This window comes from Podarcis erhardii (genome assembly GCF_964252035.2).
Source record: "Podarcis erhardii genome assembly, chromosome: 14".
Taxonomy (NCBI): domain Eukaryota; kingdom Metazoa; phylum Chordata; class Lepidosauria; order Squamata; family Lacertidae; genus Podarcis; species Podarcis erhardii.
In genome coordinates this window covers 28736369-28761066 of record NC_138503.1, presented here as the reverse complement: position 1 = coordinate 28761066, position 24698 = coordinate 28736369, and the positions used below count along the sequence as shown (strand labels likewise).

The window sequence follows — 24698 nt, the reverse complement described above, 5'->3', positions numbered from 1 at the left end:
GAGCCATTTCCCCGACCCGTCCTTTTCCCACCGGACCTTCTGCGGGCGCTGTACCTGACGTCACTTCCTTTGCAGCCGGGAAGGAGCTATTCCTTAGCCAATAGGATACTCGGGAGGCTGAGAAGGCGCTAAATGCGAAGAGGAGGGAAGAGGGAGCGAGGCGACTGCGGCGAGAGCCGCCTCTGCGGTGAAGGTAGGTCCTTGGGAGCGGTGAAGTCGTGCGGGGAGAGGGGGTGCCACGCGGACCGATGTATTGCAGGGGGTTGGACTTGATCATCCATTGGGCTCCTTTCGATTCTGCGAGAGGCCGCCTGCTGCTGGACGACCCCCAGGGCTCCCGCCCCCCTGCAAGCAGAGCTGGGGGGGGGGGGGACGACGGGAGCTGCGCTGGCAAGCGCAGACTGGGAGTGGGAGGGCGGCGCACGGAGCTGCTGTGCTGCTGGCAGTGCCGGATTTACGTATAAGCTAAACAAGCTATAGCTTGGGGGGCCCCCAAAAAATTAGAGGGAAAAAATGGATATACATTTCCAAAACACAAGATAAAAATCAAATAAAGTAAACCTACATACAGCAACAGTGTTTTGTGTTGTCTAGGCTCCTGTGATGTAAATAATGGGCCCTGCCTGCTAACCTTTCGTTATGTGCAAATGGCTTTAGATACCTATTAGGTCCATAAATTACCATATAGCATATATTCAACACAAAAAACAGCGACAATTTGTTGTTGACAAAGGACAGCTGGACATATAAAGGGCCCCATTACCTTCAGTAGCTTAGGGCCTCATCAAACCTAAATCCGGCCCTGGCTCCTGGCGCCATTGGCTGCCAGGCATCTCACTGGAACATGGGCAGCGCTTCCTGCCGAGTCAGGCCATTGGCCCTTCTAGCTCAGCGCTGCCCACACTGACTGGCAGCGAGAGTTTCTTTCCGGGGTTTGAGGCAGGGAGGCCTCCCTGGAAATGCCGTTGGGGTTGTGGTGATTGTGGTTGTTATGTTGTGGCTGTTGCTGGGGTTATTGTTGTTACCTGCATTTATATACCACCTTTTTCTCCAAGGGGCTTGGGGCAGTTTGCACGCAAAGCAGGCATGCTGTTGCCGAGCTATTATGGTCCTTCGTCAGCGCGTATTGGGATCATCTTCAACAGATATTCCCCTGCCTTTGGCGCTGCGGCAGATGGACTACCTGAAGCTGCCTTATTCTCCTAGACCATCTAAGCTGGCAGTCAGAAGTCCTCCAAGGTCTATGGGAGAATCTTTCTCCCATCTTTTAATCTAGCAATGGCCTTATTATAAGTAAAGCAGGCACTCTGCCGCAGAACTGGAGCCCTTCAGGAAAGCTTGAATGGGAATCTTAGCACCTTTGAACTGGCTAGTGATTACAATTGCTGGGGCATTTGTCTAGCTCAGCTTTGCTGGTTTTGCTTTGCATACCATTGTCAAAACAGAGGCTCAAGCTCCTGCTTCTGCCTGCAGTGGGGAACATGACTGCCCTTAAAGTCATTTTCAACTTTTTATTGACCAAAGTTTATTTTTGCTTATGATACTTATGTATTTCAAGTGTGTGGGTTTTGTTTGTTTTCTCTCCCCCAGCCTACTTAAAAAAACAGAATGGCAGCTGTTCCTCAGAATAACCTGCAGAAGCAGCTTGCACTTCATTCAGCCAAAGCCCCTCTAAGAAACCTGGCGCCTCTCAAACCCAAGACTATGTAAGTATTGCGCCCCCCCCCCCCAGCATCTCAAACTGAACATCATCAAAAAGTGGCAATCAATATTTACCAGATATTGAGCATGTACTACACATTAATGATAGTTACTTGGGAAAATATTTATTTTCCTCTTGCCATAACATGGAAAATACCTTAAGAACTGCATAAAAATAAGGGGGAAAGTAACACTCTCTCTCTCTCTCTCTCTCTCTCTCTCTCACACACACACACACACACACACACATAAAAGTGAGTGATGTATACAAAATCCTTTTACAAATTTTAAAAATAGGAGTCCCGGAATGTTTGGGTAAATGTAAAACACATTTAAAGGTAATTTCTGTCTAATTTCAAGTGTTAGTAATGCGCAGAAATAGTTAATGAGCAACATGTTTGGGAATTTAAATACATGGCTTGAAATGAAATGAAAGGCTAATTTTAAAAAAAATCTGGGCATGCTCACTTTCCTGGTCCAATTATCTGTTTCCTGTTACATACTGTATATTGATTGTTATCTTTCAAGATACTTTGGTCCACTGTAAACATGAATACTAATTTGCTGTTTAAAATTTAAACAGAATAAGTGATAAGAAACTGAATGCCAAAATGAGACTAAGATTAAATATCTCATTTATTTATTTTTGCAATGTTTGTATATATTATTCAAGCTTGTGTTTGAAAGCAGAGGAAAATACCCCTGCCTAAAGAATGCAGGACTTGATGAATCACTCAAAGTCTAAATAAACTGTTTGGCTCTTTTGTAGGGGATTTACATTCAAAAAGAAAACCTCTCTTGATAACTGTACACCAGTAAAATATTTAGCTGGAACAAAGGATTTGACCTTAAAAGAGAAGGATGCTAACTCTTCCTTGACAAATCCAAGTGTGTCAAAGGATAAGCAGATGAGAATCAGTGAAGTTTTTGCAACAACGTTGAAAAAGCAGGAAGGAAAGCACAATTATCCAAATGAGCAATGTCGAGATGTTCTGGATTGTTTCCAGTCTTCTGTAAAAGAAAGTGGCGTGGGCAGCAAACCAGATGACCATCAGCTCCTGAAATCAGACCATAATTCTTCATACAATTCAGTTATTAATATTGATGATGTCTGGGATGACACTGATAACTTTGAAATATCTGGTCCACGAAAGGTATGCTCAAAGCCGCCTGGTTTCTTTTCAGACACCCAGTCTATAAAAGCTAGGAAGGCTCCAAAAAACCATAGTCCCATCCCCAGTAAGTCATTAAAGGCAGATGGCATGGAAAAAGCTAACCAAGAATGTAATGGACCCTCTGTGCATGAGAAGAACAAAATACAGATGCTTGACAAGGAACCAGATCCTGCTGGAAGCCAGAATGTCATTTGCCTTGATTCTCCCACACCCAGCCCTTGTGAAAGCTTTGTAAGTGAAAATCTTCAAGAGGAGAAGCCTGTGGAAAGTCCCATCGGTGACAAAAAGGAAGAGCATTTGAAAGGTAAATGGCTTTCTTTCTAGTCAAGTCTATTAATACTATTATTTATTTTAAATGTTTATATAGCGTCCTTTGTCGAAGATCTCGATCTGAGTAACAAAGAATCATTAAACCACCCAATACAGAATAAGCCATAAAACTGCATATACTAGTTCATTTTCACATCATGCAAACAGATGTACAGTGGTACCTCGTGTTAAGTACTTAATTCGTTCCGGAGGTCTGTTCTTAACCTGAAACTGTTCTTAACCTGAAGCACCACTTTAGCTAATGGGGCCTCCTGCTGCCGCTGCGCCGCCGAAGCCTGATTTCTGTTCTTATCCTGAAGCACTATTTCTGGGTTAGGTTAGCGGAGTGTGTAACCTAAAGTGTATGTAACCCAAGGTACCACTGTATTCAGTCAGTTATCAAATGCTTTCTAGCACATAGTTCGCTAAATATAAAGGAGCAAGGAGTTTTAAAACTGGGGTCCCACCATGGAGAAGGCCCATCTCCATCTGGGATACAGCACCCAAAGTTGGGGGGGGGGTTTGCAGGGGGGATAGGTGGCTGGGTTTTTAAGTTGTGTCTGTTAGATTTTTTTCTGGGTGGATTTTATGTATTACTGGGTGGGTTTTATTGATTTTTTAAATTGTCCTCAGTGTGTTTTAAAACTGTTGTTAGTCAAATATTCTTATTGCTTGTTTTAAAGCACAGAATGACGCTGACTTCAACCTAAATGAAAGTGAGGAACCAGATGAAGTGTGGAATGATCCAGCTATGTATGATGCGTTTGAGGATGAAAACTACGTAGACTGCATACCACCCTCTCCAGAGGAAGAAATGCCTTCTTCTGCATCCTCTTTGAAAAGCATTAGGTATGATGGAAATTATAAGTCCACAACTTGGTTCTTTACCAGGACCATCTCTGGTAGAAGTAGCCCGGGTAGGATGGTGAAATCATGGATCTGGAGTTTTTTCATCAGTGAATGACCAAAATGCTGGTGGAACAAATAAGCTTAGTAAGAAGTGTTTTCTAGCTGATGCGAAAAACTTTATTCACAGCAGTGTATTTATACGGGATGACTTAACGACTTCTTTTTAATGTTAGGTATGTTTCCAGAGAAGCTGCTGTTGAGAAAACACTGGCCCTTGAAAGTTTGAAAAGCAGCCTTCCAGACTTTGGAGAAACCGCCCATGGAAACAGTGATAGGCAGGAAGGTAAAATAACTCCTCCTGAAGGGGCTTCACCTGCTTGCTTTCAGAAAGTGCAGACCTCAGTGTGGTCTTCAGATAGAGACCTGTCTGCAGCTTTGTACCTGACTAAATCACAGGACTGGGTAGTAAGTGCTTCAGCTTCTGTTAAGATTTTGCAATGTGACTTCAGGTTTTTTAAAAAACACCTAAGAACTGTGTAGTGGGCATGTTTTCCTGTAAAACTTCCTTTGTTTCCCTTTGAATTACAAACATGCTTAAATTCCACTGAAGTCAGAATGAACTACTAGCACATGGGTAGTCCAAGGATTAGAGAATCTTAAGGACTTCCTTGAAAAAGCAGGTCATTTTAAAGTTGCTGGTAGATTATGACTAAAGTGGTGCTTTAACCTTACTGTGTTTCATTTCAGACAAGCATTTACTTTTGGGACGGTCCCTCTACAGTGTGATGGAAGACATCTGCAAGCTGGTGGATTCCATTCCAGAATGGGAGCTGAAGTCTTTGTCATGTGGAAAGGAGCTCCTTCAGCATAGAGATCGCAGGTCTGTCTTGAGATGCCACTAACCCAGAGTGTGTTCACAGGCTCTGTTTATCTCTTGTGTCTCTGAGTAAATAGGTAAAGGTAAAGGGACCCCTGACCATTAGCTCCAGTCGTGACCGACTCTGGGGTTGTGGCACACATCTCGCTTTATTGGCTGAGAGAGCCAGCGTACAGCTTCCGGGTCATGTGGCCAGCATGACTAAGCCGCTTCTGGCGAACCAGAGCAGCGCACGGAAACACCGTTTACCTTCCCGCCGGAGCAGTACCTATTTATCTACTTGCACTTTGACGTGCTTTTGAACTGCTAGGTTGGCAGGAGTAGGGACCGAGCAACAGGAGCTCACCCTGTCGCGGGGATTCGAACCGCCGACCTGAACGGCAAGTCCTAGGCTCTGTGGTTTAACCCACAGCGCCACCAGTGTCCCTTCTGAGATAAATACTCTCAAGAAATCTTGGTCTGGCAATTGAGGCAAGTTTATATCAAATTTTATGGTAAGCAAAGGTATCTTTATCTGGCTCTGGCTATTAACCAGACCTATAAAGAAGTTGAAATAAGAGGAGACTGAGAGAAGATATGATAGCCATCTTCAAATATCTAAATGGCTGTCACATGGAGTAAGCTTGTTTTTGTTGAGATCCTTGCATTGCAGGAGGTTGGACTAGATCCCTCTTGGGGTCCCTTCCAACTCTGTGATTCTGTGTATTAATAGTTCATATTTTTTCTTTATTTCCAGAAGAAAACTCTTAAAGAATGGCACTAATGGAAGTAGAAAGGACAGTGGCATATCTTTGGATGAAAATTGCAAACTTTATTCTGGACATGAAAGATCTATGGATGGTGGTGTTTCTTTTCAACTGGGAAAAATCTCTGCCACTGACCCTTGTAGGGAATTGTTCATGTCTAGACAACCTTCCCCAAAGGTTGCACCCCAGCATAACTTTCATTCAACCCCCTCCTTTGTACCAAGGACTCAAGACTCCAGTAATGCTGACCTGTCAGTTTTTTCCAAGACTTTTGCTATGGACAGTAGCATCTCGGAAAATGCAGGATTGTCTCTTTCTAAAAGAGGAGTAGATGAAAGAATCTCCTCTCTGAACTGTTCCATCAGAAACCCAAGGACAGAATGGGGAGAAAAGGGTTGGCTGTTTTCAAAGGGGAATCAAGACCAAGAGAAACTCACTCTACTTCAAAATAATTTGAGAGAGAATTCCTCAGCAACAGAGAATGTGGCCTTTGATGATGATTTTGATATTGATGACTTTGATGAGTTGGACAATGTAATAAACACTTCAGCTTTACAGCCACCTAGTACTTGCTACCAGCGTGCTGAGGAAGCACAGCCTGCCAAACCATTCCTGGAAAAAAGCTCCCTTACAGCTCAGGGAAATGGTCATTTTTCAAATCCTATTTTTCCCAGAGCAAACTGCCAAGGTGCGCCTGCCAAGAGCTGCTTGGGTAAATTATGCTAATTCTCTGTCACAGAAGCTAGTTGTGCCAGGGAGCTATTGTGTAGAGAGTAATTAACTAATCTGACACATTGCTTGAGTTGCAATGGGAATACTATTCATTGCTTCACCACAGTCACTTGGTAGCAGCTTTGCTTTTCCTTCACGAGGTCACACTTTTGTCACTGCATTTCTGAGTTCTGAAATACTTTGGGAAATGGGACACGCACACACACATACACACACATGATTTTTCTTCTGTACCGATACCAAATTCTGCTGTAGGGAGTTTATAGCATTTTTCTTTTCAAACAGCAGGAATTTGCTCTCACATTAACTTGAGCAGTGAAGTTCTCTGGTTTTGCTTTGTGGTTGTGCTGCTGCTGCTGCTGCTGCTGCTTTTGCTGCTTTTGTGGTGGTTAGGGCTGCTGTTGTGAAATGTCAGCTTTGCTGCCAGACACTGTTTTGTTTCGGAGATAAATTTTGAAAAGATTCACTGGGTCATGTTCAAAGTGAGAGTTAAGCAGGTGCCAAACTCTGCTGTTTTAAATAGCGGGGACCAAAATTGCTTTCATGTGTGAATCAGTTACATTCAGTGAGACCAGAACCATGACTTTAAGTTGAGATTTCACAGGGTCCTATAGTTATATTATTAAGGAATCCACGATAACTTCCAGCTCTTGATTTTGCATTGCCAGCAGTTGAGGATCACACTCCACCTATCCAGCCACACTAGTATACTTATAATTATGCAAAATGAGTTAAGAGTAAGCTGTTGATATGCTACAGGGCACATACAAAAACCAAGCAATTGTTATTTATTCTAGTAACCTGTTTTCTTCTAGATCCACAGGTTAAAAATCCACCTTCCAGAAATCCATTGCTAGAGCACTTCAGAGGCTTAGCATTTCCCCATTCTAACGAAATGATGAAGATATTTCACAAAAGATTTGGTCTGCATCACTTCCGGACAAATCAGCTTGAAGCTATTAATGCTGCTCTGTTGGGCGAAGACTGCTTCATCTTAATGCCCACAGGTGTGTGATGGCAAGGGTGCCTGCCAACCTCATGTGGTCTAGGGGGCTAGTCTGGCAACCTGGGAGGTTTTCAGAAGGCGTGCAATGAGTAAAAAGGTGTGGGAGACTCCTGGCAAATGACCTTTTGCCTCCTGAGGTGATGAAGTGCCACAACCTTTTATTGTGTATGTCAGCAAAGTGAAAGGTGCTGTCCTTAAGGACACAGAATGTGCATTTGTACAGCAAAGTTGAAGACTGACAAACAGGTTGTGGGGAGATCTGGATCATAGTGGAGGTGTGGGGTTTGCTAAATGAAGGGTGGATTGATTTAAATCACTGAATATAACCCATGAATTGAATCATTACTTGTACCCGACCCATCTGACTGGGTTGCCCCAGCCACTCTGGGTGTCTTCTAACAGAATATAAACAAGTTGCTAATATTTTCTAAGCAGGCATGCTTTCCCACTGGCTCTAACGATTAAGCATGCTGCTTTGGAACTGGTTAGAGACTTTATGTGACCTAGACAAAGACATGGATGAGGGGCTATCGGGGGCTACTACCCACGATGCCTGTGCTCTGCCTCCACAGTTGAAGGCTGCAATGCTTCTGAATACCAGTTGCCGGGAACCACAAGAGAGGAGAGTGCTCTTGTGCTTTGGATCCTGCTTGTGGGTTTCCCAGAAGAGGCATCTGGTTGGCCACTGTGAGAACAGAATGCTGGACTTGATGGGGACCCCTTTGGCCTGATCAAGCACAACTCTTCTGATGTTCTGATGTAGACAGTGTAGCAACTCTTAAAGCATGACATAATGAGAATTTTCGATTAAAAAATAAAAAACACTGTCTGACAAAAGTTACCAGAACTAAAATTCCTAATGCATTGATCATAAAACCTGTACTTAAATTGTGTTTGCAGTGACCCATTCTTAGCAGGAGTTGGAGGAGTGCAGAAAGTAATTTTTAAACCCAGATTGAAAATTTGTTGAAATATTCTAGGGTGGAGGTTTCTGGCTTTTGCTAAATCTCATCAGGACAACCTCCATTTGCTTACTGCCCAGGCGAGCTTTCCAACTAATCCTTGGTTTTTTCCCTTCCCATAGGAGGTGGGAAGAGCTTATGCTACCAGCTACCAGCTTGCGTTTCAGCGGGAGTCACCATTGTGATCTCCCCCTTGAGGTCACTGATAGTGGATCAAGTTCAGAAGCTAACATCAATGGATGTGAGTTCAAGCCCATGGTTTTCTCATTGATTCTTTGCATGAGGAGAGTTGTCTGCATCTTCATTAGTCGTGACCGATTCTGCTCTTTGCTCTGGCGTATGACTTCATGCAAATTAGAAACTTCCGTTCTTTATTTCCAATATTTGGGCATTGCTATTCAGATTCAAGTTGATCCAAAGTTTGGGAGCTCAGCACCATAGCAGGCAAGGAAGGGAGCATGGACATGCATTTAGACCTACGTATTTTTCGCACCATAGGGCGCACCCAGTTTTGGGGGGGGGATCAAGAAAAAAAAAATCCCCCCCCCCCGCCCTAAAGAGCAACGTACAGGCTGCACACAACCTCTCCCTGCCGGAGGGGTTGCGCGCAGCTATGGAAGAAGGCAAGGCAGCGAGCGGGATGGATCCCACTTGCTGTTTTGGCTTCCCCTTTAGCCCCGTGCAGCCTCTCATTGCCGGGAGACGCTGCACAGGGCTAAAGAAGCCATAGCCCGGTGCAGCCTCTCCCTGCCGGAGGGGTTGCGCGCGGCTATGGCACAAGCCTGCATTCGCTCCATAGGACGCACACACATTTCCCCTCAATTTTTGGAGGGGAAAACCTGCGTCCAATAGAGCGAAAAATACGGTACATCACGGAAGCTAGTACTTTATCTGTGTGTACCGTTTTTTACTTACTGTAGATAATAGTGTAAAATGAGTGTTGAATTCACCAATCCATTTGCTGTTGCATCTGTTTCGTCTATCAGTGGTAGAACACCTGCTTTGCATGCAGAAGATCCCTGATTCAATCTAGGGCTGGGAGAGAACCATATCTGAAATCCCAGAGAGCCGCTGCCAGTCTTTGTGGATAATAGTAAATGGACTAATAGATCTGACTCGGGAACACAGGGAGCTACTTTATACTGAGTGCAAACAGCTCCTCTTCTGTCATAGATTCCAGCAACTCACCTGACAGGTGACAAGACTGATGCTGAAGCATCCAGAATCTACATGCAGCTGTCGAAGAAAGACCCCATTATAAAACTCCTCTATGTTACTCCAGAGAAGGTTTGTATAAGGTCTAAGCACCATCAGCATTGGGTTTTATCATATATAGGATACAGCCCACTAGGCAAAGGAAGCCAGCAGGTTTGGATGGAGGAGAGCTAGGCTTCCATCCCGGCTCAGACATGAACTCTGTTTGCATGACTAGAGCAGGCCTCTGCTTATCAATGGTGTAGAAAAATTGGGGTTTAGTTTTTTTGCTGCACAACTCCCCAAGGGACTGAGACTCCTGAGTTCATGATTGGTCAGAGATGAATGGATGGAGGCAAGGATCTAAAGAAAGCAAAGCAGATCCTTATTTATTTTTTTGCAACAGAGTTCCCTCCCCTCCCCGCAAAGGAGGTAAAAGAGACCAAGAGCGGAGAAAAAGCATCCCTTTTTAAAGGGCTGCATTTTGGCCCCTTTACAAACCAGAAATTACATCACACACAAGGTGGGGCTACAGTGGCTCAGGCAGGTCAAGGTGTGACATTCCTGAGGATATAGCAAATTTTACATAGCTCCAGACACAGTTTATGCAAAATATTAGCATTTGATGAGACAATCAGGATGCTCAGCAGACATCCCTCAGTGCAGAGCATTTTGGCAAACAATGACAATTAACACAAAGGAGGTTCATAGATTTGGAAGAGGAATCCCTTCAGGAACTTTCCCTGATTGCTATCTGCCTATGTGTTCTCAGGCAAGAGGGATTATGGAGGACTCGAATTATACAGTTATAAATGATTTTATACAATGTTCCATAGGAAATTCAGGTTGTCCTTGTTTTAACAGGCTAGAATAAAAGTATACTGGTTCTCCAAGCTATTTCTCTCAAGGTATTTTCCAAATGTTGAAGGATGAAGGATTGGTTTTCTGTGGACTGGGTGTCTGCTATATGTGCACCCTAAATTTTACAACACCAGGTCTATCTGAAGTGGTGGATGAGGGCAAATGAGATAAGGAGGGGAGGCTAAAGCACTTTTTATCCTGAAAAGTGATGTAGAAAGGAATTTGCTATGTGTGAATATACAGTGATAGCAATTCTCCAGTAAAGTTTCTAGATCCTTGGGTGTGGGTCTTCCTTAGGTCTGCTCGAGTGGCCGGCTGATGTCAACCCTGGAGAATCTCTATGAGCGGAAGCTGTTGGCGCGCTTTGTGATTGACGAGGCACACTGCGTTAGTCAGGTGACCTTCTCTTTTTTTGGAAATGTCAGAGGTTGGTGAACCAGCTGAACCCTTGCATTGATCTGTAAGTAAATTAACTTTTCTTAAAAAAATCTTTTGACTAGTGGGGCCATGACTTCCGCCAAGACTACAAGCGGCTGAATATGCTTCGTAAGAAATTTGCTTCCATTCCTATGATGGCTCTTACTGCCACCGCAAACGCAAGGGTGCAAAAGGACGTCCTGAATCAACTGGAGATGCTGAAGCCACAGGTGTAAGTTTGATCTACACCAGGAATTCTCCAACTTACTATACCCAGTGGCCCACATGAGATTGCTGAAAACCACCGAGGCCCAAAATGGTGGCTAGTGGCATTTGCTGTGTCTGGCACAATCAGCTGGCAATTGCTGACATCTTTTTCTAAGTGATATCTAATCAGTCTTTGGAAATTCTCTGGCACAGTCTTTAGCTCATGAAAAGGAGTTCCATAGGTCAGCTTTCCTCAAGCTACCTGCAGGCATATGTTCTGGAGGTATTGTGACTCAGCCTTCCCATTTTTGTCAGAATTCAGTCCCATTTTAGTCGGATAGAGAAGGCCTTTTATTTTTATATTTTCCTTGCCCTGCCCCCAAGCATCCCAGAAGTTTTTTTTTTTTTATCCCTTCTCCTATAATATCTCCCCCCTATTTTCCTTTCACACTCAGCTTGAATCTTCTCCCCACCCAACAAGCCCCAGCCACTAGTTTTTCATCCTTTTGGCCTACCGTATTTTTCGCCCCATAGGGCGCACCGGCCCATAGGGCACACCTAGGTTTTTTTGGGGGGGGAATAAAGAACCCCCCCCCCCCGGCACGGGGCTGGGGAAGCCCGAGCTTCCCCCGACCCCAGCCCCCAGAACAGACAGCTCTCCGCAAGCCATGGAAGCCCGGCGGGAAGTCGCACCGGTTTCCCACGGCTTGCAGATAGCTGCCCGAAGCCCGGGGTGTGCAGCGCTGCGCTCCCTGGGTTTCGGGCTTCAGGCTGCTGTGCGCAAGCCTAGGGAGCCCTGCGGGAACTCCCGCGGGCTCCCCAGGCTTGCGGATATCTGCCCGAAGCCTGGAGAGCGAGAGGGGTTGGTGCTGGAGTGTCCAGCTCAGATGCTATGGCATGGTGGGGGCACTGGTGGCTTTTCTTAAGATACCATTTAGGATACACATATCCTTTAGCAATTTACTGTTTTTTAAAAAAGAAAAAAAAAATTCTTTTTCTTGTGATGGATATTTTCCAGGTTTAGTATGAGCTTTAACAGGCGGAACCTGAAATACGATGTTTTGCCCAAGAAGCCCAAAAGTGTTGCGCTGGATTGCTTGGATTGGATCCGAAAATACCACCCAAGTGAGTTTAGTTCCTTTCCTTCCTCTGGCAGGATTTATTCGTGTGAATCGAGGCTTTTTCAAAGAATGAAAGAATTGTAGAGTTTGAAGGGCCCCCTGAGGGTCATCTAGTCCAACCCCCTGCAATGCCGGAATCTCAACTAAAGCATCCATGACAGGTGGCCACCCAACCTTTGCTTAAAAAAGCTCCAATGAAGGAGAGGCCACCACCTTCCAAAGGAGTCCGTTCCACTATCAAACAGCTACCACTGTCAGAAAGTTCTTCAGTTCTGTGAAATGTAGCTCAGAGGGGTGTGCGACTTCCACTGTCACTTTTAATTTACTTTATTTGAGAGGACTGAATACTCCAGCTCCCATATTTTGCCTGTTTTTTCTTTTTCTTTAGATGACTCTGGGATAATTTATTGCCTCTCCCGATACGAATGTGACTCAGTTGCCAGCACTTTGCAGAGCTCTGGCCTTTCTGCACTTGCCTATCATGCTGGTCTCACGGACAGCACCAGAGACCATGTGCAGCAGAAGTGGATTAATCAGGACGGGTGTCAGGTAAAGGAGACGAAACTATAGAAGGTGCTGATATCACACATAAGTAGAAATATTAAAAACGAACATAGGGTGTAGCCATCACAGATCTAAATGGTTGTTAGCTCCTGTGGCAAAACAAATGGCCCCGTCTGTTTAGCTGGTCAGTTTTCTGCGGCCTTTCTCAATGGATTTGTGTATGTGTTCCTCTTTACCCTCCTTGAGGTGAGCTGGAAGTCGATCAGAGTATCAAGCCAGAAAGCACTGTGTCAGTTCAGTGTATAAAGTGTGTTTGTGATGCACTGCTTGCCCTTGGCAGTATGCAAATCCTGTTTTTGTTCTCTTCCAGATTATATGTGCAACCATTGCTTTCGGCATGGGGATTGATAAACCTGATGTGCGCTTTGTGATCCATGCCTCTCTTCCTAAATCTGTTGAAGGTTACTATCAGGAGTCGGGCAGAGCTGGGCGTGATGGAGAAATTTCTCACTGCTTGCTCTTCTACACCTATAGTGATGTCAACAGGCTGAGAAGACTCATATTTAGTAAGCATTTCTTTGCGACATCTCAAATCTTGTGACCATAATCATGCAAGAATGGGCTTAAATGTGTGTGGGGGGGGGGGATAATTTTATAATTGTTGTCAAAGAACAGTGTTAGCAGCCCACTTCAGCCATCATGGCTATAAAACATAGAAGCACCGCCTGCAATAGAATGACTTGGCGTTTGCCTCTCAAGTTTTAGGCTTTAAGTGTTTTCATTTAGGTTGCTTGGAACAAGCAGTGTGCAGCATCTAGCCATAGGAGACTAAAAATACTGTAAACTTCCTGAAGAATTCCTTTCTCATAAACTTCTCAATTTTTATATGGAAAAAATGCTGCAGTGTCTCATTCCTTTCTCTTCTGTGTATCCTACTAAAAAAGGTTGAAACCCAGCTCACAAACTTAAAGTTTGAACCTTTTGGCTGCTTCTTCATACATGTCTGTAAATTATTGGTCAGAAGGAAAAGCAATCTCTCGCTTTGTGTGTATGTTCCATAATAAGTCAAAAGGTGCAATATTTGAATTTCAGTGGAAAAAGATGGGAACAGCCACACACGGCAGACACATTTCAACAATCTCTACAGCATGGTCCATTACTGTGAGAATATCGTGGAGTGCCGGAGAGTACAGCTGCTGGCCTACTTTGGGGAAACAGGCTTCAACTCTAGGTTTTGCAAGGAACACCCTGAAGTCAGTTGTGACAACTGCAGCAGGAAGCAGGTAAGCCAGTTCTGCTTCTTAACTCTTCAAAATGTGTTATCTCTTTGGAGGTTAGAACACATGTGTCAGAGCCACCCGTGGTCCCAGCTCACAAGAGACCAAAGTCCAGTCCGGCTTATGTACAAAAGCTTTTATTAAAGAACATTCTTAGCTTTACATCCGAGCTCCGTGGCTCTACGTCTGTTACGCTTAGACCGCCGAAGTCCCCTCTGAGTCAGTCCCGCCTCTACACCAGTTTAAGAGGCTTGTACTGTTCCACCTCTTCCTCTCCTTCCTTTTCCGCAGGGTCTTTCTGCCCCCCTGTGTTCTCTCCCTTCGGGACTCTCCAGAGGCTGAATCCTCTGGCGCCTCCTCCCCCCTCCTTCGCGCTTTGGGACCAGGCTCCTCCCCAGGACTCTCTTCACTTCCGCGCGCCTCCCATTTTGAACTTGGCGCTCGTACGTTGCTTCTGACCTTCCCCCCGACAGTTACACTGCTCTCGGTACTACTCTCCGCCCCTTTCGGCAGGACGTCTTGCCCCGATCTCCTTCCCCTCTCTGCTTCCTGTTCTGCTCCTTCTGACACACTGGTCACTCCACCCCCTTCACTCCGTTCCGGCGGAGAAGCCGGTCCCGATCTCCAACTCCCCCTGGGGGTTCCCCCTTCGTTCCCCTGCTCCTGACTGCTTCCCCCTCTAGCTCCCCTTGGCTTGCCCAGGGGGGCTCCCTTTTGGGAGTCCTCCGATTCACTGGACGGACTCATGGACAATCTTGGGTCATTGTCGTCCTCTTCCTCGTCACCCTGGAATCCTTCCCCCTCGCTCTCTGTCTCCTCCCTCATCTGCGCCTCTCTCCTTGAACCCCTGACATCCATCCCCCCCTCGAAGCCCCCCCCTCCCGCCCTTCGGGGGCAGGTTGTGGGAGCTGCAGCTCCTCGGAGGTAGATGCAGGATACAGTTCGTGTACTTCAATGTCCTCTGCTAGCAGCTCGGTGTATGTGTGTTCGAACTTGGGTTCTTCACCCAAGGTGTTCTCAGCTCCCTCTTCCATTGGTACGTCGTCTGGTGCTGCCTGCCAAGGCCCCGTCAGCCATTTCTTGCGCCAGTCTTCCTCTGGTTGCTCGTCCCACCAATAAGAGGGTTCTGCGTCTACCCCCGAACATGATCCCCTGGGCGGGCTTGAGTCTGGCGTTCTCTCCTCGGCGGAAGAAAAGCCCCTGAAAGTACTGTCTGAAAGTGTGGGCGTAAAGAGCCAGTCATCAAAATACTCGGCTGGCATGGGTCTATGCGGGAAAAGTGCATGGAACTCGTCTTTCAGAAGAGGTTCGTCTAAAGCGTAGTCCGGCACCCAAACATTGGCACTGGCCGGGGTACCCTCTCTGGCTAGAAAGTATTCTACCCCCCATCTCGAGTCCAGGATCTCAGTGACCTCGTTGAGTGGTTCGGCCCTGGGCGCCCCCTCCCTCTCGGGCGACTTTGTGCTTGGGAGCTGTACTGTTTCAGACTCCTGAAACCTGTGCGGGGTCTTGTAGGGAGTGAGTACCGACCTATCAAAGACCGGGTGCACTCTGGAACCTTCGGGGAGGGCCAATCGAAAAGCTACAGGGTTGATCCTAGCCTCCACCTGGTATGGCCCTAGCTGCCTGTGTCCCAGCTTTTTCTTAGCCAACGACTTGGCTGGCATCGCTTGGGCCACTAACCATACCCAGTCCCCCACCTGGATGTCCTCTCCCACTCTCCTATTTTTGTCCGCCTGCACCTTATATGCTTGTTTGGCTAGCTCTAAATGTCTCCGCAGCTCCTCGTGACCTGTTGCAGTTCTGCTGCGAACTGGTCGGCCTCTTGCGTCACCCCCTCTCCTGGCGTTTCGAACCCCGGGAAGGTTCTGGGATGACGACCATTGTTCGCGAAGAACGGCGTCACCCCCGTCGACGCGTGCTTCGTGTTGTTGTAGGCAAACTCCGCCATCGGCAGGTAGTCCACCCACGCTGCAGGGCGCTGATTGGCATAACACCTCAGGTACTGCTGCACGATCGCGTTGGCCCTCTCTGCTTGGCCATTGGTCTGTGGATGCCTTGCCGACGTTAGGTTGATCTTGACGTGTAGGAGACCTAGAAGCTTCCGCCAAAAAGTAGAAACAAATTGGCGCCCCCTGTCGGACAGGATGGATTGCGGCAGCCCATGCACCTTGAACACGTGGTCGACGAAGAGTTTGGTGGTCTGTTCCGCCGTCGCCACCTTCGCGCAAGGAATGAAGTGCGCCATCTTAGTGAACAGGTCCACCACCACCAGTACCACCGTCTTGCCTCTGGAGCTGGGCAGGTCAGTGACGAAGTCCAGCGCCACCCTCTCCCATGGTTGCTGTGGCGTCTCCAGCGGTTCCAGTAACCCCGCTGGCTTTTGGTGCACTGGCTTGGACCTCTGACAAGTGTCACACCTGGCGACGTAATCCGCTATCTCTCCCCGCATCTGGGGCCACCAAAAGTCCCTGGCCACCAGTTCTGTTGTCTTCTCCTTGCCGAAGTGGCCCGCACTGGGGGCGTCGTGCAACTGCTGCAGAACCCTTGCGCGGAGCTCTTCGCCCGGTACGTAGAGGGCCCCTTTGTGAGTTAACAGCCCGTCGCGTAATTGGAACTCATCGTCTCTCTGCGAACCCCTGCGCAGCGCCTCCATCTTAGACTGTGCAAATTGATCCACTTGCAACGCACGTCGCACCGCGTCCAGGTCGACTGCGATGGCAGCGCACGCCCACGCCTGCGGTGTGAAAATGTGCTTGGCTGCCACTGGCGCCGCTTCCTCGAGGTATTGCGGTTTCCTGGAGAGCGCATCGGCTATAACGTTGGAATCTCCCGGGATGTATTCTATCCTGAAGTCGAAATCCGCGAAGAATTCAGCCCAGCGCATATGTCTTTGGCTCTGGAGCTTCGCCGTGCGCCAATACTCTAAGTTCTTGTGATCCGTGCGGACCTGCACCGTGTGCTTGGCTCCTATGAGGAAGTGTCGCCACGCTTTGAAGCCAGCGTGAATGGCCAACAGCTCTCTGTCCCATATGGTGTAGTTTTGCTCCGCCTTGCTGAGCTTTCGGGAGTAAAAGGCACCGGGTCTCCAATTTCCTTGGGAATCTTCTTGCAGGAGCACGGCTCCCACCGCTCTGTCTGAGGCGTCGGTCTCTACTCGCATGGGTCTGCCCGGATTCACGTGCAGCAGCTGCTCCTCGGAAGCGAAGAGGCTTTTAAGCTTCCTAAAAGAGCGCTCCGCCTGTTCCGTCCAAGCGAACTTCTTCTTCTTGGAACTGAGAGTGTCCGTGATTGCTGCCGTCTCCTTTGCAAAACCCCTGATGAATTTGCGGTAGAAATTGGCGAACCCGACAAATCTCTGGACCTCCTTCCGATTGCGTGGGCTTTTCCAGTCCAACACCGCGCGGACCTTGACGCTGTCCATGGCCAGCCCCTTGTCAGACAGCTTGTAGCCGAGAAAATCCACCTCCGTCACATCAAACTGGCATTTTTCTAACTTGGCGTAGAGCTTGTGTTCCCGTAGTCTCTGCAAGACCTCCTTCACGTCCCTTTCATGAGCTTCCTGCGATTCCGAAAAGATCAGGATGTCGTCGAGGAAACACACACATTTCTTGTAGAGGAGCCCCGCCAGCACGTGATGCATAAAGGCTTGGAAGACGTGAGATCCATTTTGGAGACCAAACGGCATAACTCTGTATTCATACGTGCCCAGAGGCGTGAACATGGCCGTCTTCCACTCATCGCCCTCCCGGATACGTATGAGGTTATACGCTCCACGCAGATCCAACTTGGTGAAGATCTTCCCCTTCCGCACGGTCGCTAGGAGGTCATCAATCTTGGGCATGGGGAAGGCCTTGGGCTTGGTCATAGAATTGACGGCCCGGTAATCCACAATGAGTCTTTTCTGGGGCGTGTCCTTCTTCTTTACAAAAAACACAGGACTGCCCCCCACTGCTTTGGATTCCCGGATGAATCCACGCTTCAAATTATGCTCTATGAACTCCCTGAGTTCTTGCATCTCGTCCTCAGACATGGAATACAGCTTCGCAGTCGGCAGCTGCGCCCCCGGCAACAGGTCGATCGCGCAATCGTAAGGTCTGTGGGGCGGCAACTGGTCAGCTTCCTTCTCGCAGAAAACCTCCAGGAAACTCTCGTACTTGCGAGGAACTGCCTGCACCATGCCAAGTTGCAGCTGCTGCTCCGCCCCCTCCTCCTGGCTGGACTGGATGCAATGTTGAGCACAGTACGATGAGCAAAAGGTGATCTGCCGTTGGTACCATGCTATCGCAGGACTGTGCCTCTCCAGCCAACTCATGCCTAGTACTATAGGCGTGTCCGACAGGCGGGCGACATTGAAGCTGATTACTTCTCTATGATGTCCAATCCGCATCACCATGGGAGGCGTCTGTTGCACAACTTGTCCTCCCAGCAATTTCCTGCCATCAACCGTGACTACGTTTAGAGGCGTCGTCGCGGGCAGAAGCGCTATGCGATGCTGCTTGACGAAATGCACCCCCACAAAGTCCGCGTTGCTCCCAGAATCGATCGTGATGGGGACTTCCAGGGTGGTTCCGTTCGGCAACTGGAGTGTTGCAGTGAGCTGCACCGTTGGCTTGGGCGGTAAAGGGTCTGTACGTTGCAAAGGCACTGGGGACTGTTCTACAGACTCGCCTGGCTGAGCCCCAGCAGCTCTGCTTCCAGCCAGGCACTGTCGTTTCCCTGAGGTTGCTCTTCTTGCATCACTTCTGCTGCCACTGTTGCTAAGGCTGCAGTGTGCTTCTGGAGCCTCTGGGGGCACTCTTTCGCCATGTGCTGTGCACTGTCACAGATGTAACATTTCCTGTTCCCTCTAGGAGGCTTCGCCTTTACTGCACCGGATGCTGGGACTCTGGCTGTTGCTTGAGCCTTAGCACCACCAATTTCCATCGGTTCCTCTCCCTGCCGCGCCAGAGGCGAGGGATGTGCCTGGCTGAAGTCTCTGGGGAGAAAAGGAGGCGTCCTTGCCGGTGCACGCGCCTGGCGTCCCTCCTCATTGTGCCAAGGACGTTCTTCGTGCCGTACCCCTATTGCAAGAGCCCTCTGCACGACGTCCTCCAGGGTCTGAGGTCTGTCTCCCCTGGCAAGTTCATCTTTTATGGGGCCGCTGAGACCCTCCCAGAACAAATCTCTCACTGGTTTGCAGTCCTTCTCCCAGCCTAATACAGTCAGTAAGGCGAAAAATCGTGAATGATACTGACGCACAGTGGCTCTACCTTGCCGCAGCCCGTGCATTTCCCTGCGCGCAAGATCAAGATCCACGGTTGACTGGAAACAAGCATCCATCGCTTTAATAAATTCATCAGAATCGCGGCGGGCAGGGCCGTCTTCGCGCCACAAATTGCGCAACCAAGCTCTTGCCTCCCCATGCAAATGAGACACAATAAACCCCACTTTCTCCTCTTCATCTTTAAAGTCATTACGAAGCAAATGCAGTGCATACAAGACGTCTGCTCTGAAACTTGGGTAGTGCTTCAGGTTCCCATCGAAGTGGGTGACTAGACTGCCCCCCCGCCTTCCAAGTCCAATTCCCTCCGATCTGGACCCTGGGAACCCTTCCTTGCTTGCACGCTCCCACCTTGTTTGCAGGTCCTGGCAGCGCTTTTCCGCTTCATCACTCTTCTTCTGAGATGCAATGACTGCAGCGGTGAGTTCTGTAACTGCGTTTCGCAGTGTTGACAGCTGCTCCTCCGCACTCATGGCCGCTACCGTTCGTGAGCTTTGCAAAAAAATTTTTGCGTTCTTTGGGAGGGGACTTACTGTCAGAGCCACCCGTGGTCCCAGCTCACAAGAGACCAAAGTCCAGTCCGGCTTATGTACAAAAGCTTTTATTAAAGAACATTCTTAGCTTTACATCCGAGCTCCGTGGCTCTACGTCTGTTACGCTTAGACCGCCGAAGTCCCCTCTGAGTCAGTCCCGCCTCTACACCAGTTTAAGAGGCTTGTACTGTTCCACCTCTTCCTCTCCTTCCTTTTCCGCAGGGTCTTTCTGCCCCCCTGTGTTCTCTCCCTTCGGGACTCTCCAGAGGCTGAATCCTCTGGCGCCTCCTCCCCCCTCCTTCGCGCTTTGGGACCAGGCTCCTCCCCAGGACTCTCTTCACTTCCGCGCGCCTCCCATTTTGAACTTGGCGCTCGTACGTTGCTTCTGACCTTCCCCCCGACAGTTACACTGCTCTCGGTACTACTCTCCGCCCCTTTCGGCAGGACGTCTTGCCCCGATCTCCTTCCCCTCTCTGCTTCCTGTTCTGCTCCTTCTGACACACTGGTCACTCCACCCCCTTCACTCCGTTCCGGCGGAGAAGCCGGTCCCGATCTCCAACTCCCCCTGGGGGTTCCCCCTTCGTTCCCCTGCTCCTGACTGCTTCCCCCTCTAGCTCCCCTTGGCTTGCCCAGGGGGGCTCCCTTTTGGGAGTCCTCCGATTCACTGGACGGACTCATGGACAATCTTGGGTCATTGTCGTCCTCTTCCTCGTCACCCTGGAATCCTTCCCCCTCGCTCTCTGTTTCCTCCCTCATCTGCGCCTCTCTCCTTGAACCCCTGACAACATGTATTTCTGGTAGCGGCTGGGCAGGAGTGATTTTTGGGCTGAAGAAACTAATGATTGCAACTTGCGGACAATGACTTCCAGCTGTTTTCTTCAATGTATGACTTGTTTTTTCTTGTATTTCCTTCAGATTAATTTCTCAAATTTAAACTAACACTTCACTTAGCTTGTATATCTTGAGTTTGGAACGGTATCCAAATTGGGGCCAATACTGTATTGTCAACAGCCAGGTGTAGTGCAACAAATCAATCTTTCCTCCTCAAAACTGTTTTTGTTAGGATTATAAACCACGGAACGTGACAGAAGATGTGAAAAACATTGTTAGGTTTGTTCAGGAGCATTGTGGCGAGAAGCGAGTAAGAAGGAATAACACAGGGAGGTACACCTTGAATATGATGATTGACATTTTCTTGGGTAAGTTGCAGTGTATGCTGTCAACACTCAGTGTTGGAGGGCGGGGGATTACCCTGGAGGGCGGGGGACTACCCAGGGGAGTGCTAAGAGGCAAGGGGGAGGCAGAGAGGCAGGTGTCAATTACTATCAGACTTTGAAAAGCTGGTATCACTGGATTAATTTAATCAATTTTGTCGAATTAATGAAAAAGTTTTAACTGGATTTTGAACAAATGTGCAATTAGTTGTTACTGTTATCTTCCTTAGTGGGTCATGTATGTTAAATAATAAGAAATATTCCTTATATAATTTTCTGGTGAGTGAGGAGTAGCTAGCCAACCTCCCATGTGGTTTTGGTTCATTTTGCCATCTGGCCTTGGTCATGAGAGGGAAGGTGGCTAAATCACTTGTAAGTCCTCACTCTGGGGATTCGTGTGCTGAAGCATCTTTCCTTCTTTTGCCTTTATCAAGAAGACACACTGTGTTTTTCTGTACAGGTACAAAGAGTGCCAAGATTCAGTCTGGCCTGTTTGGAAAAGGAGCGGCCTACTCACGCCATAATGCTGAGCGACTCTTTAGGAAACTGGTACTGGACAAGATTCTAGAGGAAGACCTTTACATCACTGCTAATGACCAAGCAGTTGCATATGTCCAGACTGGTGAGAAAGCTTATGCTGTGCTGAATGGATCTCTGCAGGTGTGTAAGAGCTAAATTCATCTACTTGCCTAAAGTGCCATGCCCTGTCTCCTCCTCAAGTAGGTGTTAGAAGCTTGGAGCCACCCAGGAAAATAGTTAAGAAAATCTCAAGGTCTTGCAGAGAATGGCTGAAAAAGGAGATGTTCCTTTTCCTCTAATGGGTACCTTCATCTTCTTCCTGTGTTGCTGTCATAGTCTCAAGCTGTATAGAAGGAAACTGCACATCTTAGTTTCAGTTGTACATTAGTGAGATTTTCTTCTGTTGCTTCCTTCAGGTAGAGTTCCATGAAACTGAAAGTGCCAGCAGCATTCGCAAGCACCAAAGGGCATCAGTGATCAAAATTTCCCAGCGGGAGGAGATGGTTAAGAAATGTCTCTCGGAACTCACAGATGTCTGCAAAAACCTTGGGAAAGCATTTGATGTCCATTACTTCAATGTTTTTAACACTGCCACGCTTAAAAGAATTGCAGGTAATGTTGGTGCTTATGGAGAAACGGTTCAAGTCTGTGTCTGTTAATGTAGTACAGTACCATTGCATCTTGTATGCACAATTTCAACCTTGTGTGGTTGAAAGCCAGCCAGCTGAAATCCTGGAAATTAATTGCATGCAAGCTCCTTTTACGCTACATTTTCATGGCGTGGAAAGAGCTTTTAAGCTCTCAGACTTCCTTACTCAGCTGGCCCAGCAAGATTTTGTGAGAGCGTTCCAGAGCCCAGTAAGCTAGGGGTGATCCCAAGGGAGTGGTTCAGGTGTATGTGTTTTTAAATATATGCGCCATCCCCAGAGCATATCCCCCACGCAAGACGTGGTTGTACTGTAACTCTTTCCCTCTGTGATATTCCTGGTGTCTGCCAGGTGGCATGGCTTGCATGAGAATTTCAGAACAACTCTCTTAATAGCAGAACTGAAAGATTTTGCTGTGCTCTTTTTGTATGAAGATAGAAAGCAAATGGACTGTTCTGCTTGTAAAAGAAGTCACCGCCTTGTGTGGTGATCAATCTTTTCAACAACAAAAAATGTTCAGCATATGTATCCTTGTCCCTGCTTATACCAGACATTCACAGATGTCAAGCCATTTTAAAGATCTGTTTTTCTTTCCTGGTCTCCAGAGACACTGTCTCCAGACCCTGCAGTTCTGCTTCAGATTGATGGTGTTACAGAGGACAAGTTAGAGAAGTATGGAGCAGAAATCATTGAAGTGCTGCAGAAGTATTATGAATGGACACTGCCAGGTATTGTGTGACTTCATTTTCCGGTTATGCACGTTATTTATTTATAAGTGTAGTCTCTTCAGTTATTGTTTTTCTCTGCATGATTACCATTGGAACGAGGAACTCCTTGGGGAGCCCTTTATATGAAATGACTTTTTAATGCAATCTTGGTCACTTCAGTCATGATGATGATACTCCCTCCCACCCCCCAATGGAAGCAACTCAAACCATGCCAGCAGCCATTTATGCAGACTGCTCACATATTCCTTTTTCAGTGACAGTGGTGCAAATGGCACTGTCACCCTGAAGTGGTTTTCAGACCAGCAATTCTCTTGCTTTACATCATAACACTGCCTGTGCTAAAGGGAAGCGGAGAAGCTGCAGGGTTATGGTCTGTGTTTGGCAACATCCAAAGCCACAGGATTAAAGACACCTGGGTCTGTTTCAACAGCGGAAAACAAGCCTCTTTCGGCTACAGAAGCTGACGCTGAAAGAAATTCTAGCACTGATGAAGCAGAGGAGGAGCTGCATACAACATCTGCCTATTTCCACAACAGACCCAGCAAGGGAAGGAAGAGAAAAAAGCCTCAGTTCTTCAGAGAATCAAAGAAGAAAATGAGGTCTGGAGGCCAGCAGGCTCGTTCTAAAGGGTATGGCTGTTTGTTTTTTAATCCTTCGGTAGCAAGTAAGCCAGATATAACAATGGGATTAAAGCCCTTCTACAGTGCCAATTAAGAACACTTTTGCAGTAAAATAACTTTTATTGTGAAGACATCACAATGAGTGAGGAGCACATTGCCATAGTAGCAACATGGAATCACTTAATTTTAAGCCATCCCATAAAATCATGACTGACAAAGCTGTGATGCCAGCCTGGAAGTGTTGTCCCTTTCAGGGTGTCCTTGTGGAACACAGCAATTCCCACGTTATTTATGTGTAAGGCTGGGTGTGTAGGGCTGGATGAAATGGACAAAAACAATTGGGAGAATTCCAAGTACCTAGAAGAGGGACGTGCTGGTGCTAAAGGGTTAGTGTCTCAGCAGTGAGGTCAAGAGCCCCAATGCAAAACTGAAATCACATTGGTATTCTGGTCTCCTCCTTATAAATGTACAAATGAAACATTTGTCCAAAATGCAGAGCAGAAATGTTGGAGGTTGTTTTTTAGGGATTTAAATCTTAGAAGGCTCTTGAAACAACAGATAAAGTATATATGCATGTTTACAAAATTATCGGGGCCAATGACCTATTCTATATTTCCCTTTCTAATTTTCTAGGGGTTACAGAACTGGCAAGAAGGCATCATCTAACTCCAAAAGTTCCACATCTTACATTCCTCCTGCCAAGCCAGGAATTGGCAAAAGGCCTGCAATTATGGCACCACCAAAACCACAAAGCAGACAATACCTTAAACCTTCGTTCTCACTTTTGTAATATCCTTAGAGACTTTTTAATTTCTATGGAAGCTGTTTAACTAATTTTTTATTGAGGTGTAACACTCATGCCTAATGTTAATAAATACATTTGCTTGAACCATACTGTGAGAGCTTCTAGCAAGGCACCTTGTGAGCCACGCTAATAGAGTGTTTGGTGGTATATAAATCCTCTGTATTGGTCCCCATTTCCCCAAATAGCTTGCTGACTTCAGTATTCTATTCTGAACATTTTGTCCATGAGAGATTGAGAACTTCATGCATTTGTGGATCACGCCACATCTATTTCATTTTACTTTGTATGTTTAAAACATTCAAAGCAGCCCACTGATAGGTAATGAAGCATGAGACTATTTTATTCCTAGTGGTAAGAAACCTTGCAAAATGTATGTTAGCAGACAAGCTTCTGGTCTGAACAGCTGTGAAGACTAGAGTTTTGAAATTTGT

General features: G+C 47.1%; 1 protein-coding gene across 3 annotated transcripts; it reads left to right on the top strand.

Annotated features, from left to right (window-relative positions):
- Positions 1 to 81: 81 nt before the first annotated feature.
- BLM (BLM RecQ like helicase) lies at positions 82 to 24351 on the top strand. Of its 3 annotated transcripts, none has more exons than XM_081838708.1 (22): positions 82 to 193; positions 1591 to 1706; positions 2471 to 3180; positions 3869 to 4034; positions 4268 to 4377; positions 4782 to 4914; positions 5648 to 6345; positions 7205 to 7396; positions 8480 to 8598; positions 9531 to 9644; positions 10710 to 10808; positions 10913 to 11061; positions 12055 to 12161; positions 12546 to 12706; positions 13032 to 13227; positions 13754 to 13944; positions 20798 to 20933; positions 21409 to 21608; positions 21884 to 22079; positions 22720 to 22842; positions 23273 to 23471; positions 24096 to 24351. In XM_081838708.1, the coding sequence occupies exons 2-22, from the start codon at positions 1609 to 1611 to the stop codon at positions 24250 to 24252; spliced, it is 4254 nt and encodes a 1417-aa protein (XP_081694834.1). In that variant the 5' UTR covers positions 82 to 193; positions 1591 to 1608; the 3' UTR covers positions 24253 to 24351. The 3 variants fall into 3 exon arrangements, with proteins under 3 accessions (XP_081694834.1, XP_081694833.1, XP_081694835.1); XM_081838707.1 differs by having other exon boundaries at positions 5648 to 6369; XM_081838709.1 differs by lacking the exons at positions 82 to 193; positions 1591 to 1706 and having other exon boundaries at positions 3045 to 3180; positions 3874 to 4034; positions 5648 to 6369.
- The last annotated feature ends 347 nt before the right edge of the window (positions 24352 to 24698 follow it).